Source organism: Trachinotus anak, unplaced genomic scaffold, assembly GCF_046630095.1.
Source record: "Trachinotus anak isolate AG129_WGS33_773 ecotype Australia unplaced genomic scaffold, CSIRO_AGI_Tana_v1 ptg000008l, whole genome shotgun sequence".
Classification (NCBI taxonomy): domain Eukaryota; kingdom Metazoa; phylum Chordata; class Actinopteri; order Carangiformes; family Carangidae; genus Trachinotus; species Trachinotus anak.
Genome location: NW_027273859.1, coordinates 16,074,073 through 16,091,779, shown reverse-complemented (window position 1 = coordinate 16,091,779; position 17,707 = coordinate 16,074,073). Strand labels below are relative to the sequence as shown.

The following is a 17,707-nucleotide window of genomic DNA, read 5'->3' as shown; positions in this document are numbered from 1 at the left end:
AAGTATACACAAACACAAAACAATAAACTGCATGAGTGTTCTCGTCTTTTCAGTTCATAAACTCAGGTTTTGTGAGCTTGTTTTAGGTGTCCTGTTTTAGTTGTCTGCCTATTTAAGCCTATTCCTTTCATAAATAAGCAGCTTTCAAGCTGGTGCAAGACAATTCTGTGGAGACAAAGAAGCTGTGTGTCTACAGTGAGTGAAGAAGTTTGAATTTGGAGGTTACAAGTAAGATCGTTGTTTTCTGAGACTTTTTAGTGCCTATACAAAAGTGCTTTGACCAGATATTGTCCACACACTCAACCAGACAATGCTTAGCTATGCTACTGCCACCATAACATCAAAAATGTCTGCTGTGTGGCACCATTTTTATAGAATTAAGCAGAACTTTGTTTAACTGCTTAGCTGTGCGTATGTGTTGATGCTTTCTCTTACGTAACAAAATAGAGCACTTGTGTTTAAATGAAAAGTGAACACAGCATTTGTTTGCTTGTTTTACTCCCAGAATCTAAGTCTTTCTGTGTCATAAGCACAGCTGGTGTCTCATCATAGAGTCTGATAACCATCTGTCTGATTTTAGTAGCGGCGGTATGGCTGGTGTCATAAGGCCTTAATGAGGTTTTAGACAGGTCTTCAATATAGATGGAATGACAGAGGGAAGCCATATGGGTCCCATTCGCTCCCTATTCACACTTTATAGGCAGCAGTTATTCTAACAATTTGCTGACAGCTACCGTTTTCTGCTGTGTTGCTTAGTCTTGTATATCTTCCTTTCTCCTTTATTTATTTTTATCCTTCCTGTATCTGCTTAGTATCATCTTGCCTTTCTTTGTTACTCCTTGTCTTCTTTTCTCTGTCCATCATATTTGGATGTCAACTGCTCCTGTTTTTTCACCTCACTCTTCTTCTGGCAGTACAAGCACTGCATCCTCGTTCACGTCTTTGTTTTCTTTTCATGTCTATCATGTCAACTTGCTATTTTTGCTTAACCTCTCTTTTTATCTCACAAGTGCTCATTTGTCTACTTTAATCAAAAGGCCTCAGTTCTCTCTTTTCCCTTCACATCGCATTTACATGTTCACAGACACAGCTAATCTTATTTTGAGCAAAACCACCGTGGATAAGATTCCAGCTTGAATAAACCACAGTGGGTCTGAACCCAAATTATATTCAAACCAAGACGTAACTGTCTCTTTTTGACTGATTTATGTAGTAACCAGTGAGCTGTCTGTGGAGTCTGGCAGGTAGGGAGTCCTGTATAAACATTGACAGCCACAGCTGGGGCCCTCCTGAGCCACCAGCCATCCACCAAAGGTCCAGGAGGCCTGACTGGGCAAACACCCAGCCCAGGCCTCCTTACATCGTATTGGACCCAGGTCTCCCTGTTGTCCCCCTGGCTGTCTGCCTGTCTAACTGTCTGCTTGGCTCCTAAATTCATCACCTGCTACCAAACAGCTGTCCATAACCAAACACACACAAAACACACAGCAGCTGCTTAAAATGGGTAGGTGCCTACACCTGTATGTGGGTGAATACACACACAATACACTATACACACAGCTGCTGGCCACAGCTGGTGCCCATACTTTGGACAGAGAAATATACATGTAGTCATGCACAAGCACACACCAGACACAGCTGCTTACCACATGTGCCTACTTCATCCATGAGGAGTGGGTCGCAGAGAGAGAGACAGACAGAGACGGACAAAGAGAGAGAGAGACAGACAGAGACAGACAGAGAGAGAGCGAGAGAGAGACAGAGAGGGAGACTGATTAAATGACAGAGAGAAAAAAGAGGAGATACAGAGCAGATAATGACAAGAGAGACAGAAGGTAGAAACGGACAAATTAGAAGGGCAATGGGATCAAGAGGCAAAAAAAAAGATTGTAAAGATTTAAAAAAAAAAAAAGAAAGGAAACAGAGAAAACTGGCAGTGTAAGTGAAACACAGCCCTGATAATAGACAAAGACAGGATCAAATTAAAGGAGGAGGCCTGGTCACGTCTCACTTCCTCTAATCCAATCTACAAGTGGAAAATAAGTTTTTAATTTGTTTAAATACTGATCTCTATTCTGGGCAGCGTCACTGGTTCCACAGGTATCTTCTGACGATTCCATTATTCTCAGATAAATAAATACAAATGGGATCCAATCGCTCACATGTTAGTGAAGATACTCAAAAGCAGGTCAATACAAATGATGTTTGACAGACGGAGCATGTGGCAGATTCTGACACTGGACAGAAAAGGTGCATCTGAAAGACTTCATTCATCAAAATGATGTTATTTTTCATCAAGGATGACATAAAAGCTGCCAAGAGACTGTATTTTTAATTTGAATTTGTGTTTCTCTGTTTTCTTGAACACGACACTGGATGTTAGACAGAAAGAGAGAGAGAGAGAGAGAGAGAGAGAGAGAGACATGAAAGGAGACAATATTTCTGGGTATATGTGCCAGCTTTTTCCAAGAAAGAGAAAAAAAACAACAAACAAATCAGTTCAGCCAAAAAAAACTTCACTTAAGGTTCACTAACTAGGTGTTTCCTGAGCTTTTAACCACATCCCATGCAGCCATCAACAAGGAAAGGTTACATTTACATTGAGCATTTCTGACCAGATGTGTGCATGTCCTCAGATTCTAACAAATGTGTTGAATGCATTTTTGTCCTCATTAAACATATGCAAAGACATTTCTTTAAAAATATTTTAAAACATGCATTATTTACATTCAACTTTTCTAGTCTGCAGTCGTCTTTCTTACTGTCCTTGTTGGCACGATGCCATGTTACTTGGAAAGTATTGCCACCAACTTTTAATCAGCAGAATAGCATGAAAACAGAGTGGCAGAAATGCGTAGCGCAAAATGAGGACCCTCTCATATGAACATTGCAACATAGCACTACTAGTGGGCAAAAACTCACAGGGTACCTTTAACTTAATATGAGTCATATGAGTCACACAAAAGACCTTTTTTTCTGTTAACATGAGGCCTTTTTGACTATACTTCAATGTTGGCTTGAAAGGTTAACACAAACATGGACCCCGGCTACCACTGGGTGTACAGGATGGGTGTGTGATGGGTGATTATCTAAATGGCAACACTGCATACAGCATACTAATGAAGCATATAGTAGGTATGAACTCTACAAAAGCTTGCTCTTGTTTCATGAGAATGTAGAAATCATGTTGTGTTTATCCAGCTTCACTCACCTTGTAAAGTGTCTTTTATTCTGAGACACAGGCTGTTTTTTGAGGAAGGACTGTTTTTCAGTTGACTTGTTTTATAACAGCAAGACAGCAGGGAAGTAACAATAACCAGGACTTCACAGCAAGAGAGGAAGAGAAGGAAAGGGAGAAATACGAATTTCAGTGTGTGATCTTTTCCTCCAAGCAGTAACTTAGAGAGCATCCTCACATCAAAAAACCTGAAAGTGCCACACAGACAAGTTCTCTATCCGTGCCTTATCACACATTTTAAGACTTACTAGTTGAGCTCTCTCTTCTCTCCATCTTTTCCTCTGCTGCTCATGCATGCATCCTCATTTTCCACATTTCTACTTACCTCTGAGGCTCTCCTTTCAACGTCTACAGTCTCCACTTTCACTTCTCTTTTACTTTACCTGCTCTCCTCCTCCCCATGGTGTCTTTGTAAACCAAGACCGATTGAGACAAAGCCCTATCGCTATTAAAAGATGTCAACATTATATTTTCATTAGATGTGAATCACTTAATATGTATCTAATCCAGTCAGAGCAGGAAATTAAGCTTAGCACAACTTAATTAGAGGACAGGTGAGGTCAGAAGTAAGAATCAGTCCATTTAGCAAGTGGCAAATTAAAAATCTTGTAGGAGATTAATACTCAAACCATATATTAGGTGACAGTTTGTCCACTTTCTACCTAATCCGACATTGTGCCAAAACTATTACAAATTACTTACTGGACATTACTATACTCACCTGGGGCCTGTATTACATGGATGTAAACAAATGTTATTTTTGGGCATTTACTGAAACAACTAATGTGGTTTCTCTTTTGAGGATGGTCTACAAATTGCTAGATAACTTGTTGAGCATATTCATGCTCTTCATGGGATAATCTACTTAGATTTTAATGACAACCACGGTCTTTTCTGAGTGACACCATCAGGACAAATATTAGTTATGAGTATGTTATCCGGTGTGCAATATTGTGAGGGGTCCTGCAGCTTCTTGAAGTCACTGGCAGAACTTCAAACTTTTGCTCTTGTTCTTTAATCTCTGTGTCGATCATCATCTATCACACAGCTTTTTTTTCTCTATCTCTGTTAGTTGATCAGGCCATTATGATCTAAGCATTAGACTTCACTTAGATCCAGCAAACTGTTTGAATTAGAGATGTTTTTTTCAACCAGTCAGGGACTCACACATCTTTTAATGGGCAGCAATTTAACATCAATTTATCTGAAAAGCAAAGCAGGAAAAGAGAATAAAAGCCCAGGCAGAGTGGCTTAAAAGGTCTAAAATAGTCCGTAAATAATATGTCTGAGTAAAAAGGAGACATACAGTAAATCAGACTGAAGCACTAGACCTGCAGCTTTTACTTCAGACACTCTTATTTAGGCTGTATTCACACAGACATTTGCCCTACATTAAAACAACACAGGGGGGTGGCGAGGACGTGTTGTTTCATGTACTGGTCAGATAATGTCATGTCCAGTTGAAGGAACAGATTTATGTGTGAAAAAGTTGAATCTTTTTTAAAGAAAAACTGGACACATGGAGCAAAACACTGGGTTCAGGGAGCTCAACATGCAGGGGCACAACTTAAGCCTGGCACAAGTCAGCATGTTTAACATTAAGAACATTTTATTTGATTGCCTTCACCCACGCTTCACAAGGTGTGAAGGAGAAGAGCAGGTCTTTTCTGGCCAGGCTTTGGTGGCAGTGTTACATAAGGGAATGGATTTATGGGGTTTTCTCCCTAAGCCCAGAGACCTCCTTTATTGTGTGAATATATAGAGTGATAGTTACTAATTGTAACTTTAGCTCAGTGAAGACAGGTGACCCTGCTGCTCTGCGGGTCACTGGAAACTTACTGTGTGTTCAGACAAAATGCAAAGCAAACTTTAGAGGCGATGCAACTGCATACAAAGTCAGTGGAAAGACAATTTGCCCGGGGCTTCATGGATCTACTTCATAAACACACAGAGAGCAGAGAAAAATAGTCAAATGAAACAGAAAGAGGAACAGAACAGAAGAATTCCTGGTGAGTTCTGCGACTGAGCTGTATATTTGTCTTCAGCTCAATCAGAGGCTGATCTGAGACAAATACACAGGCAGACTCCCACAGACACGGCTGGTGCATCTGTTGCTAACTAGCTTAAAGCTAACGCACAGTTCACAGGCTGGCTATTTGGAGCAAGTAAACACAAACAGTCCAGGGACCAAATTCAGAACACAAGCCGTATTCAGGCAGACATCAGACGTCATCCAGCACTAAAGCAGAACCCAGCTCAAGTCAGCGCACTTTATCTAATCTGATAAATATGTGCAAGCCACATTTTGGTTAGATTCGTTTCTAACATGAACCGTGTATTTCTACTGTTCATCTCACAATTGTTGTGACGTGGGATAAAACAACTGTTGCCATAATAACTCTCCACAATGATAAAATCCTTTTTTACTTGCATTATAAATCACTGTGCAGTATTGTGGCTTTTGATAAGCCTTCAAAACCAGCGATCTATGACTCACATCGGCCAGTCTGGACACCTTTTTACTGGATAAGGAGTTGTGTTGCTTGTGGCCTTTAACTGTGAAGACTCTATTTGATTTAACTATTCTGTGGAATGGCTGAGCTGAACAAATCAAAGTAATGTTTTACAGTGATTTTACAGTTGAGGAGTAAGTGGAGAGGCAGATAGGCAGTGAAGACAGATAGATGGGTAAATCAGCAGGCAGACAAACACATGGCCACAGCGACACTTCGGCATGTGAAGGACTCATGAGCACAAAATCAATATCATTGCATGTCATTTCGTTTTCTATTTTGTTTATAGTCGGGAGCAAATGAAAGAGAGTGGGCAAGGTGAGGAGAGACACAGAGATAGAAAAAGGGACTTAAAAAGCTCTTGTCAGAAAAACTGGTCAATACAGCTACTGGATATGACAGCACCGCTACTCTCCTCCACCCCATCTTCAATCGTTCTATCCATCATGTTCATGAATTGTTCAGGACACTATTGTGAAGAGCATAATGGGAGTGTTACCATCTGAAGCCTCGGGGTGGAAGTGTCACTAAGCACTTCGGCCACTTAATTGTGTGTCTCCTGTGTGTGTGCAACTCTGTGTATGCATTCTCAATTGTATGCAAACAGACGCATGCATATATGTCTGTTGCATGCACACAATGCGTATTCTTGCATAAATATATGTGTATTTATTAGTTCATGGGCACATTTTGAGTGACTTGCTTTCTCTGTATGTTCGCTAGTGTGTGTACGTGACCGTACTCGTATTCTCACAGGGACTCACACCATCATCATTACCCTGACAGCTGACAGTAAAATCCATATCAAATCTATAACTCCATTTTCCTGTTTTTGTTCCTTTCTTTCATCACCCGAATCCCTTGTCTCCCATAAACAGAGGCTGCGTCATGACATGCCATTAGCTGTCCATGGATATATCATAAAAATGCAATGAAACACAGAGACAAAAAGTCAATAAGTGACAAACCTTGGGCCTCTGCATATTTTCCTATCCTAGATATTTCCAGATATCTTGCCCATGGCATTACCGTCAATGTGCCCTTGGTCTGGGTCACATAGCATTTATTTATTTATCATCTTTCTATCTCTCAATCCACAGACAGCAATGTCTCACTTCTTCTCATCGTTTCTGTCTGTCCATCTTTCTGTCTTTGTCTACATTATGTTTTTCTGTCTCAATCATCAGTTTCTCTTTCTTTCTATCCCTCTTTCTCAATCATACCTTCATCCCTCTGTCAATCTCGCTGCTCTTCACTCTCAGTATAATTTCACCTCCTGGATTTTTGTCATTTGGTTGATTCTGCAGAGCAGGAGCCTGATGCTGCTCTTCAGTTTGATAAATGTATATTCAGCAAACACTCTAATTATCTCAACCAGAGCTAATAGGTTAGATAATTACACATCATACATAGAGGCTCTCTCTCCCCTCATTTCTCTTTTTCTTTCCTTTATTCCCTCCCACTGTTTCTACCTTTCAGTTCCACCTCTTTCTCTGACTCTCTCATGTCTATTGTGTGTGGCATTTTTTTCTGAGCAGTATGGAGTTTTTCCACTTGTCACTGACATTACTGAGGTTTTCCTTGATTGTGTCAGGCCTTGTGAATGATGTGGATCTGTGTTGCTGGACCATAAATACAATATAGTAGCTACTGAGTACGATGATTATGATGGCAACTGAGACCAGAAACAGGTAGGAAGGAAAACACAGCAGTCTAGTCTCCACACAGCCCTCATAGCTCCTACTTGAAGTTATAATGCATAATGACATAATGCAGCTTTCACAGTGAACAATTCAACCCTTAAATCACTCTAATCACAGCATATGTACCTTATTACTTGTCAATCATAGGAACAAATGTGCAAAATTACAGTGTATAAGTGTACTATGAGTAACTATAAATTTTATTTATATGTTGCCTTCGCATTGGAAGTCAGTATATTACCTTCCACAACAGCAAGAGTTGCCAAGTGAAGGGTGGAAATATCTCCACTTGTGAAGTCTCTCCTTTTTGTATTTGTTTTCATTATTATTTTGCACCATTGGAGTATTATGAATCCTGCATCCAATCACTGTCAGTGGTACATGTTATAAAAGCCATGTTTTAATATAGTCTGTCTGATTCCATCACACTGAGAAAGGAGAATTATGAAGTGTTGTTGATTGTCAGCGAAACAGATATTAGTGCAGATAAACTGAAATATGTTTGACTGGCAGGGGCATTATTGCTTGGTTACATCACTTTCAAATGACTCACATGGAGCTAACAGATCTGCTTGAAAAAGAACTTTATATTATCAAATAAGTGGCTAATGTATCAGAATATAACTGGAAATAGCTCTATATTTACTGGTGTAATTGAGGGTTATATGAGATACTTTTAAAAAGTATTACTTATCAAACTTATGTGAAAACATCTTTCCAAAATTACAAACAGAACATGTAATACAAAGGTTTGAAAATTTAGTTGAGCAACAAAGAGTAAGAAACTATCAGTGCAATCCTATAAAAATAGATCATCAGATCAAAATATTAATTTGTCATTTATGACCACATACCTGTAAAACTAATTGCATTCACATCAACCTCACCTGTATTTTATGTCAGTGCTAGTTAGCAAATGTTAGCATGCTAAAACCCTTAACAAAATGGCAAAAATGGTACACATTATACCTGCTTAACATCAGTATGTTAGCATTTTCATTGTGCATATGTAAGCAGTGATGTCAGAATTTATCTAAAAGCACCGCTGTGTATAAGTACAGAATCAGAGTTGCTAACTGTTGCCAATAGAGTTGCTAACTCAGTAAAGTTTTGTACAATTTATCAGTTATCTAAGACTAGTTGAAAATCATTGTATTTCACTGGATTATTTCAACAATTTTAACCCACAATTCACTGATAGTGCATTTACCAGTGACAGCCTTACTAGGTTTTTTGGCCCCAGTCCCAGTCCAAGACCTTTAATACCGGGTACTCTATCTGCTGATACCGCCTCAGAGTACGGGGCAATACTAATGTGTACTTAAATGTTGACTAACTATGTATCACATGCATTGAAACTGCAGCTGTAGCTTACTTCATCTAACACACCTCTGTGTGTTATTGATAATTAGCATTGGAGCTCAACTATGCGAGCAGAACTCTCACTCACTGGTGCAATTTTAGCCAGTGCTGGTTAATTAAAATATACCAGGACATCTGTAGCACTTATAAGTGAAAGTGCACCTCTTATTAAAGCTATTGCTGATGCCTCATTATTGAACAAATGCCCTTGCCATTGACAACCCCACACACTCACTCAGTGTAACAATAACCATCCATCAGGACCTCTATTAATCTCAACATCATTGGCAGCAGAACAAAATCGACAGAGATGACGACAGGAAGGAATGTATTAGTAAAAAGTGACAGACAGACAAAACGGCCAGTCAAACCTCTCTGCTGTCACTTCAAGGGACAAGGCAATATTTCACTCATCTATAGAAGAGAGAGGAATTCCACCGCCTAGGGGTAAAACATAGGTCCAAATTAAATTCCTCACTTATTCTCTCCCAGCGCTGCCAAAGGGTATCCCACGACCTCTGCAATAGAAAGGTCATTATCAGGAAGGGTTCTCCAGGAGTAAGGAGGAAAGGCGGGGGGGATGGAGAAAAAGCAATGTGTACAGTGGGGTAGGAGGTGAAAGGAAAGAGGGAAGAAAGGAAAAAAGGGGGAGAAAATATGAGGAGAGACACAACAAGAGAAAGACAATAGGCAATCAGATGAAATAATACTGGTAAAGGCAATGGATTTGAAATGAGAAAAGCAACCTCATTTAAGCCATGCTGTACTCATAATCATCTCTCCTTTCAGAGCTGTTATTTCTCAACAACATGTCTGATTCTGTCTTCTCCAAAGACAGGTAATCAACTCCTATCAGATCCAGACTTCTAGCTAAAGTACAGATCTGACATAGTTTAAAATCTATGAAGTGGTTGAGGTGTATTTGATTTAAACTGTCAGAAATATAAGCATCCTTACATGAATGAGGGCACAACAAACGATAAGAAACATCAACCTAAATAGATGGTGCCATGCATGTTGTTCAGTATGTATTTAACCACTGTTTCATTTTATTTAAAATTTCATTTTAGCGAGGATTTGGGAATAGGTGAAAAGCAGCTACCAGCAAAGAAAAAGGAAAGAATGTACTAAATATCTTCTGGAAGTCGGATAACAGGTTTCCCTATTGTGTTTAATGCCCCTCACAAGACACCTTTTATCATTTCAGCTCAGATAGTATGTCTTTTACATTTCAGGTTTCTAAACCCAATGCAATGTGAATAATTTCTCCAACAAAAGGTCGACCTCCTCTGCTAGACAAAGCTTTTAAGTCAAAGTACAGAGAACCAGTGAAACAAATAAAAATACCAACGTACTTTCCGCCTTCTTTCTCTGTTTCCCATCTTACTCCCCTCTCATAATCATGATTGCTTCCTGATTAGACTCTTTTAATATCCGTCCCAGTGGGGAACTGTTACCAGGGATACAGCATAGGCTGCAGCGCAGCATGTGGCTAACTGTTACAGCAAAGACATCCCCAGGTGATTTTTCATTAACTGGCCATAAAGGAGGCTCTGCGTGGAGCCATTACAAGTGGCCTCAGATCTTCTCCACAAAGCACTCTGAGGTACTAGCCAGAAAGAAAAAAGAACCAGTGAGACAGGGAGGGAAATAAGGAGGTAATATTGTGTCTCTGAACACAGTCAAATAAGTAATTAGGGGTTTTTAGTGTTTGTGTTTTTGCTATTTTTTTCACTGTTTTCTCACAGTTTGGAAAGTTTGAAACCCTGCGCACTGCAGTCCTCGTCACTGCTAACCCTGCTGTTTGCCCGAGGAGGGCTGCAGACAGGCATGTGCTACCTCCGTGGTATGTGGTGCCACCAGCCCCTTTTTTTCACCTCGACCCCGACAGCTTCCCACCTGCAAACATGGCCAATTATGTTTGTGGGAACACAACTGACCTGGAGGTACTGCCTCTGGGAACTGAACCCAGTTCAAGCCATTGTTAAATCTTTAATCACCGTGTGTGTGTGTGTGTGTGTGTGTGTGTGTGTGTGTCTGTGTGTGTGTGTGTGTGTGTGTGTGTGTGTGTGTGTCTGTGGGTGTGTCTGTGGGTGTGTGTGTGTGTGTGTGTGTGTGTGTGTGTGTGTGTGTGTGTGTGTGTGTGTCTGGCAGGTATTGAAAATCTACCACTGACCATTTAAACTTGCAACATCCAGATCTATATCCAGACATTATGTGGACTTAGCTCTCTACTGTTTGCAGTAGGAGGTAGCACACCGAGGATTCTGAGTGAGCCAGCCCATCTATCAGTACAATATACTGCAGCCTGACAGAGAACTACATGGCGCATTTGTCATGAAAAATGGCAAACAGTGCAGACAGATATATGAGGTAGCGACTATTACAGAGGCGATCAGCACCAGAATTCTTAATGGATCATTCTCAGTTTTCTAATGAGTCTCATCACACTTGCTTAAGTTCATTTGTGATATGCAATAAAATATGATTGATGATGTAACACTAACAATAATGTAACTGTAGAAATACACATAACTCTGTGACTATGTTTATCCAAATTGCCATGCAAAATACCACGAGTGCAAAAACTGAAACTCTAACAGATGCCATGCTCTGCCCAGTGGTAAATTAATTGCAGAGACATACAGTGCAACTCATAAGAACAGTAAAATTAGATTCCTTGCTATTCAAATAGTTTTATGACATTGTTTTAATGTGTTGGGCACAGCGGGATGGATTTTTTGGATGGATGGATATTTCCATGTGTGTCACTTGAAGATTTTTCTCAGCCTATGCTCCTTGAACACTGTAGCATCAGCTCTCAAGCCTGCTCCTCTGTACCCAGAGTCCAGCTGGTTTCATGTCCCACCAGGTAGTTAATTGCAGTCACTTGGTGTGCATGGTTTAAAAAACACCCCCTGATTAGACAGCAGGAATGACAACCAGCATGGCTCTGTGTCCAGACATTTGAGGACCTCTAACCACTGGGCCTGGATGAGACTTAAACATAGTTGTTTTCTTACTTGTGAAACATCATTTTCACAAGTGAGCATGTTTATCATTAAAATAATTCTGTCAAGTAAAAACAGCATTTCTCTTAGATGTAATAGTTAATTTAAGGACATTCAAGCCTGGCTCACAAAGGGTCAGAAACTCCATCTTAGCTGCTCTCCTGTTGCCATTAGTCTGGGATTAGAAAAATGTGATCCACTGCTGGATTTCACCTGGAGAAAGCCAAATTCTTGTCCATGTGTACATGTATATGGGTTTCTAATTTGCTTTATTACAAGTCACTGTGAGAAAGTTAGTTCTATCAGCAGTGTATAACTAAGTGAGGGGTGCGCATGAAACGTCATGATATGACAAACTAAACCCAGTGAGATTGAGTCAAGCTGAATTACCCTTTAAACTCTGTCATTCTAGAGAGTGGCATAGTTTGCTGTGTTAAGATCAGTTCGGGAGACCTTTGCCTCAAGATTTAGATAACACTTCTAACCTTTGAGTTAATCAGATTAAACAACAGCTGGTACTTGAAAATACAAATTGTGTATCCTGAATATTAAAATGCTGTAGCATACAGGAAATTCACATAATTTTTTCGTAGAACATTTTTTCAATACCAGAGTCAGTAAGATTCAATTGCTAACCCTCACAACCAGCTGCTTCTGTGTTTCTTCATTAGCACATTATTTATATGCAAGTAAACACAATTCTGTGTCATACAGAGCAAAGAAACCCAGCTTTCACAATACAAACATTGTCACTTTTTCAAATGTAGCACCGTTGCTGTTATTTATTTGTCGACATGAACATCAAGCAGTGCATGCATAATGGTTTTGTGCAAAAGTGTAAAAACAAGGGTTTTAGTAATATTTCCAAAAACCAAACCAAAAAATGGATGCATTTATAAAACACACAGCCCTAAAATAACACTCACTGGCTTTACATTGTTGTACTGCTGCCATCTCACAGAGATGGTAAACAGATTCACTGTTTATGACAATTTTCTGTTTCAGTTCTGACACAAAGCTCCCAGCTGTGTGTTCAGGGGTAAGTCCCCATTGGCCTTTCAGAGTAACAGCTCAATTGTCCACAAGTGCAACAAGCAGTGCAACTTTTTCTGTTTCTCTCCACCAACTGTGTCAAAACTGAAACTGAAAATATCAGCAGCATAAATAAAACAAAACTGGCAGCAGATGCAAAAACAAAGTTATAGCAAGAAGAGAGGAGAAACTTCAATCACTGAAATGAAAGTGGAGAAAGGTCAATATACTTTTAAATACTAAGAGTGTGATTTTGTTTTGAGCTATTTTTTAGGTCTTAAATTACTTTTATTCTCTTTCAATTAGACTTGAGAAGTTTTGTTCACAATTCTAAGTCCATAAGAATATGGAATAGCTTTTTTTTATCTTTCACCCCAGGAAAGTTAACCTGCAGGAGTCAGTGGATTTCAATGACACAAATCATTAAAAGCTGTTTGGATCTGAGGTTTAAATAAATGAGTCTCTTTAAGGAACCATTAAGATTAATGCTCAGTGACTGCAGAAACACTCAGATTTTTATTCAAATAAAGACAAGAATATGTAAGTTGAATATCTATCTATAAAAATGGCAATTAAATAAAGTTATACTTAGAGGTGGAAAGTCAGTGCCAGGTATGTAAATATATTATTAACAACTTTGAAAGGAATAGAGTCAGGAAAGTGGGTGAGGGACAGGAACAAGGAAGACCCCAGGAAAAGGGAGAAGAACATGGGAGAGGAACACAAAACTAATCATCATGAATTGTGACCTGTTTTCTTCAGCGTAAATGAGCATTAGCAGGATGAGGAAACCAAGAAAAGAAGCAGTCAAAGAAAATCTGCTGGAAAACGGGACCCTTGGCATAGTGGGTCAGATGCTGTGGCTGCAATGGCCCAATTATGAAAGTAAAAACTTGGCATGTAATGCTGTTTTACTTCATATTAGACTCTTCTGCTAAGTAGGCTTGAGCAGCTTTACAACAGAAACTTGGAGTGTGGATAAAAAAAAATAGGACAAAGACAATAGTGGCCGAAACTGGGAAACAAAGAGAAAGAGGGAGTAGAGTGAGAAGGAGTCTTACTTTAGCAAGTAGTGATGATGCCAGACGTTCGGTGACTGATTTGAAAACCGCTGTGTGCTGTTTTTTGTCACACTCCTCTGTCTTCTTCTCTGTCTGAATACAAACATACAGCTGTCACACACAAGTACGCAAACTCTGTGATAAGGATATGAACATTTTTATGTAAGGCTCAGGTTATAACAGAGCTTTGTATTTCAGCCCAGTTAATATCAGGGTATATATATATATATATATATATATATATATCTCCTCAAAAAGGAGTAAACGAATGAGTACAGTACATTGATGGAGCTTCCTACCTCATACTGTCCTGGACCTGGGGCCTCTATTGATTCTTTGTTGTGGAAGAAGGAGTTGCGTTGAGCAGTGGAGCCAAAGGCTCCCTTCCTGCTTCGCCCTAAAAATGCCTTTTTAAAACTCTCCTGAGCTAAACCTTGCTCAAACACATTATAGGATCCTGGACCTGGACAGAGAACAGACAGGGGGATTATTGTGTGTGTTTATGAAGAGTAATTTTTACATTGTTCTCTTTTTTACTGATCTGAGATAAAATGGTCAGAGACGACATCCTAGAGAATCAGTACCTGTGTTACTTACTACCTCTCCAACCAATATTGGCTCTGCTACACCTGCACTACACTAAATTTCATATGGAGACTAGTGTGTTTCTGCTATTTTAATTTATCTGTCATCAGCAGTGAAGTATCATGTCTGCATGTGTGAACAACTGCTTTGGTAACTGCTCGAGAAGAAAATGCTCCCAAACACAGAAGAATGATTCTACATTACTAACAATATCATGGCCTTGAAAGACATGCACACTGGAACTTAAGAAAACATTTTCATCAAGATGACAACACAGTGTGCAGAATGTATAAACATGATCCAAATACACAAAACACATGTACACACAGAAATACAACAATATGCAAGGCAATATGGGGCAGCTGTGGCTCAGGAGGTGGAGCGGGTCGTCCACTTATCAGAAGGTCAATAGTTCAATCCCCAGCTCCTCCAGTCCTTGAGTCAAAGTGTCCTTGGGCAAAATACTGAACCCCAAATTGCCTCTGATGGCTGTTCCATCAGTGTATGAGTGTTTGTATGGGTGTAATGTATGTACTGTATGTATGAGTGTATCAGTGAATGAAGTATTGCAAAGCACTTTGAGTGGCCTCTTAGACTAGGAAAGCTCTATGTAAGTGCAGTCCATTTACCAACACAACTGAGAAACACTTTCCTGCAAAAACACCAAATAAATAAATCCAATGGTTTGGATTTTTGTTTACTGCACTTATCAGAGAATTTCTAAAAATCCACAAGAATCAGAAATTGATTGAGAGCAAAGTATTTGCATGAAAAAAAACCTTTCAATTAAACTACACAGCCTATCAAAAACCTCCTCAGACCTGCACTGTAAAACCTTTCATCTGTCCACAAAAATCATGGAATGTCCCCACAAACTGGGACAGTATATACAGTATACTATTATATAATAATATAGTAATATGTGCAGTCCCTGCAATAATTACAGTCCCTGCAATGAATACATACACATATAATTTTACTTTCAATATCACTGATTAATATTCTGGACTCTTTTTTAATTTGTAAGATTAAAAACAGATTATAATTAAGACCATTTTCAACCTATCTCAGACTTTCAAAAGCTAAATGCATTGGAAAGGACTCATACCTCTACAACTCATTGGACACACACACACACACACAGGAAATAACCACAGCAGAGGTCAATTCCCTTTCATTTGATTTCAAAATGTTAATACAAGCTGCAAAGTAGTGCTTATTTTCTTAATTATAACTTGCTAGATTGAATATAATGGCCATGTCAAGTCAAAATCTGAACTTTTAAAGAACATTGGTTGTTTGAAATGAAAGAGAATGGGATTCAGACTTTAAAACAAACTAAAATGCTAAAAAGCACTGTCCTCAGACATTATAAGCTGACAATGAACTGTCAGTCATGTCTGACAGGACATGGATGGTAAGAGACAAGCCTTCGTTATTAACTCTAAGAGCCAGATCCATTATATTAACACATAAGGAGCAACATTTTCTGTAAGATATCTGTCAAAGAGAACACTGGATCCGATCTGTAAAATATAACTACATATATCAGAGAGGAATATCACTCTGAACGGCATCCACACAACCACACATATACTGACCTGGTATGGAGCATTTTCTGTGGTTAGGAGTGAAGCGCACTGCAGTTATGCCAAATGGGCTTTTCTTCACTCCTGTTGTCCTCTTCAGCAGCTCCAGGGCACAGCGCGGGTCATTATAGACACCAACAGGTGGCGACACTTCTTTCACACTGCTAAACCTCTAACGGAGGAGATGAAAAGGAAAGAGACAGATAAAGGTTAGAGTGAGAGATGACACAGTGGAGGCAGGAGGGAGATTTAGACAGAAATGCATCTTAAGTCTAGTCCCTTACACACACTGACATTGTACAGTTTAATGATTAATAGCTATTTATGATGATCCAGCTGACATCAGTACTGTTTTAAAATCACAAATAAAAAATAATGTATTTTCTCTACTCAGCCCTTATCTGAAACACAGCAACAAATCCAGTTGTGAATATCTGCTTTGTCCACAGGAACCAGAAATGAAAGAGTGCCATGTCTCCACACATGAGCACGTGACTAAAAGTCTGTGACCACGCTGTCTGCACCATGGGCCGCTCATTACACACCAGAAAGCAAAGTTAATAGATGCAGCAGCAATTTTGATTTGATTTGAGGAAAGGACATGTTTTTAACTGAATCATGTGTTTCATCTTAATCACCCTTTCAACTTTGATTAGTCTAAGCTTTTCTTTTCCACCCTCAGCTATACTTGTTCTCCGTTCACCATAACATATACCCCTTGTCTGCCTAGCCTCTATTTTATCCTTTTTCATAAATCCCAATGCAGAAACTGGAAAAGCTCTTCTCAGAAAATTAAAAACTTGCTAACTGTGGAAAAAAAGGGATGAGACAAAAAGAGAGAACGAGAAAAAACAATGTTTGAGAGCAGAGTAAAAGAGAAAAAAACGCATACAGACAGAACTAAATGGTGAGATGAGGACAACGTAAATGAGAAGGGGTAAACAGCATATTTAACCCAAAGATAATATGCACACAGTAGGTACATAAAGTTCTTTGACTGTTTTGCTGGTATCAGAGATGATTCAGTGCTTGCCAGCTTCACCTCCAGGGTACAAATGTGTTTATCTGATAGCCTATTATAACAGCACAGACAATCAACAGACCAAAGCAGAAAAGTTGCCTTTTCTGTCAAAATTACTGAAGGTGAACTGTGTTTCAGTGTAACTCTAAATTTCTCTTCAGCCTCTCACAATTGAACCATTCAGCTGGCGGTTATTGAACGCAACAGAGGAATAAAAAGACCTTGATTCCTTCAAATACAAGCATGACATGCTAACAATTACACACACACACACACACACTGATGTTTCAACTATAAGAATGATTTTAAATATAACCCATTTGTTGGAAACATGCCAATCATTGATTTACACTTTCCATTTAAACAAGATGCAGCCTATGGAAAATTAGTTCTGGGGTAATAGAAATTGTGTTAGCAATGCACGGTTGAATTATTGAGCTTTTAGGCGAAAAGGAGAAATGAGAGGAAGCGAGGAACGAGTGAAGAGGTGTAGCTGGGGGAGGAAATTGGGAGAGGAGAGGAAAATAACTGAGCGGGGAAGTACTGGGGTTAGAAATTGAGTGAGTATTTGAGGAGAAGAAAGGAGAAGTGC

At 39.3% G+C, this 17,707-nt stretch overlaps 1 protein-coding gene across 2 annotated transcripts in view; it reads right to left on the bottom strand.

The window, feature by feature from the left end:
- stpg2 (sperm-tail PG-rich repeat containing 2) overlaps positions 1 to 17,707 on the bottom strand; it is a 49,006-nt gene that overhangs the window by 14,743 nt on the left and 16,556 nt on the right. For both annotated transcript variants that reach the window (XM_071483087.1, XM_071483086.1), the window contains exons 8-10: positions 16,107 to 16,266; positions 14,220 to 14,383; positions 13,921 to 14,013 (exon numbers count right to left, since the gene is read on the bottom strand). In XM_071483087.1, the coding sequence (XP_071339188.1) occupies positions 13,921 to 14,013; positions 14,220 to 14,383; positions 16,107 to 16,266 (417 nt within the window). The remainder of the gene's footprint in view (positions 1 to 13,920; positions 14,014 to 14,219; positions 14,384 to 16,106; positions 16,267 to 17,707) is intronic.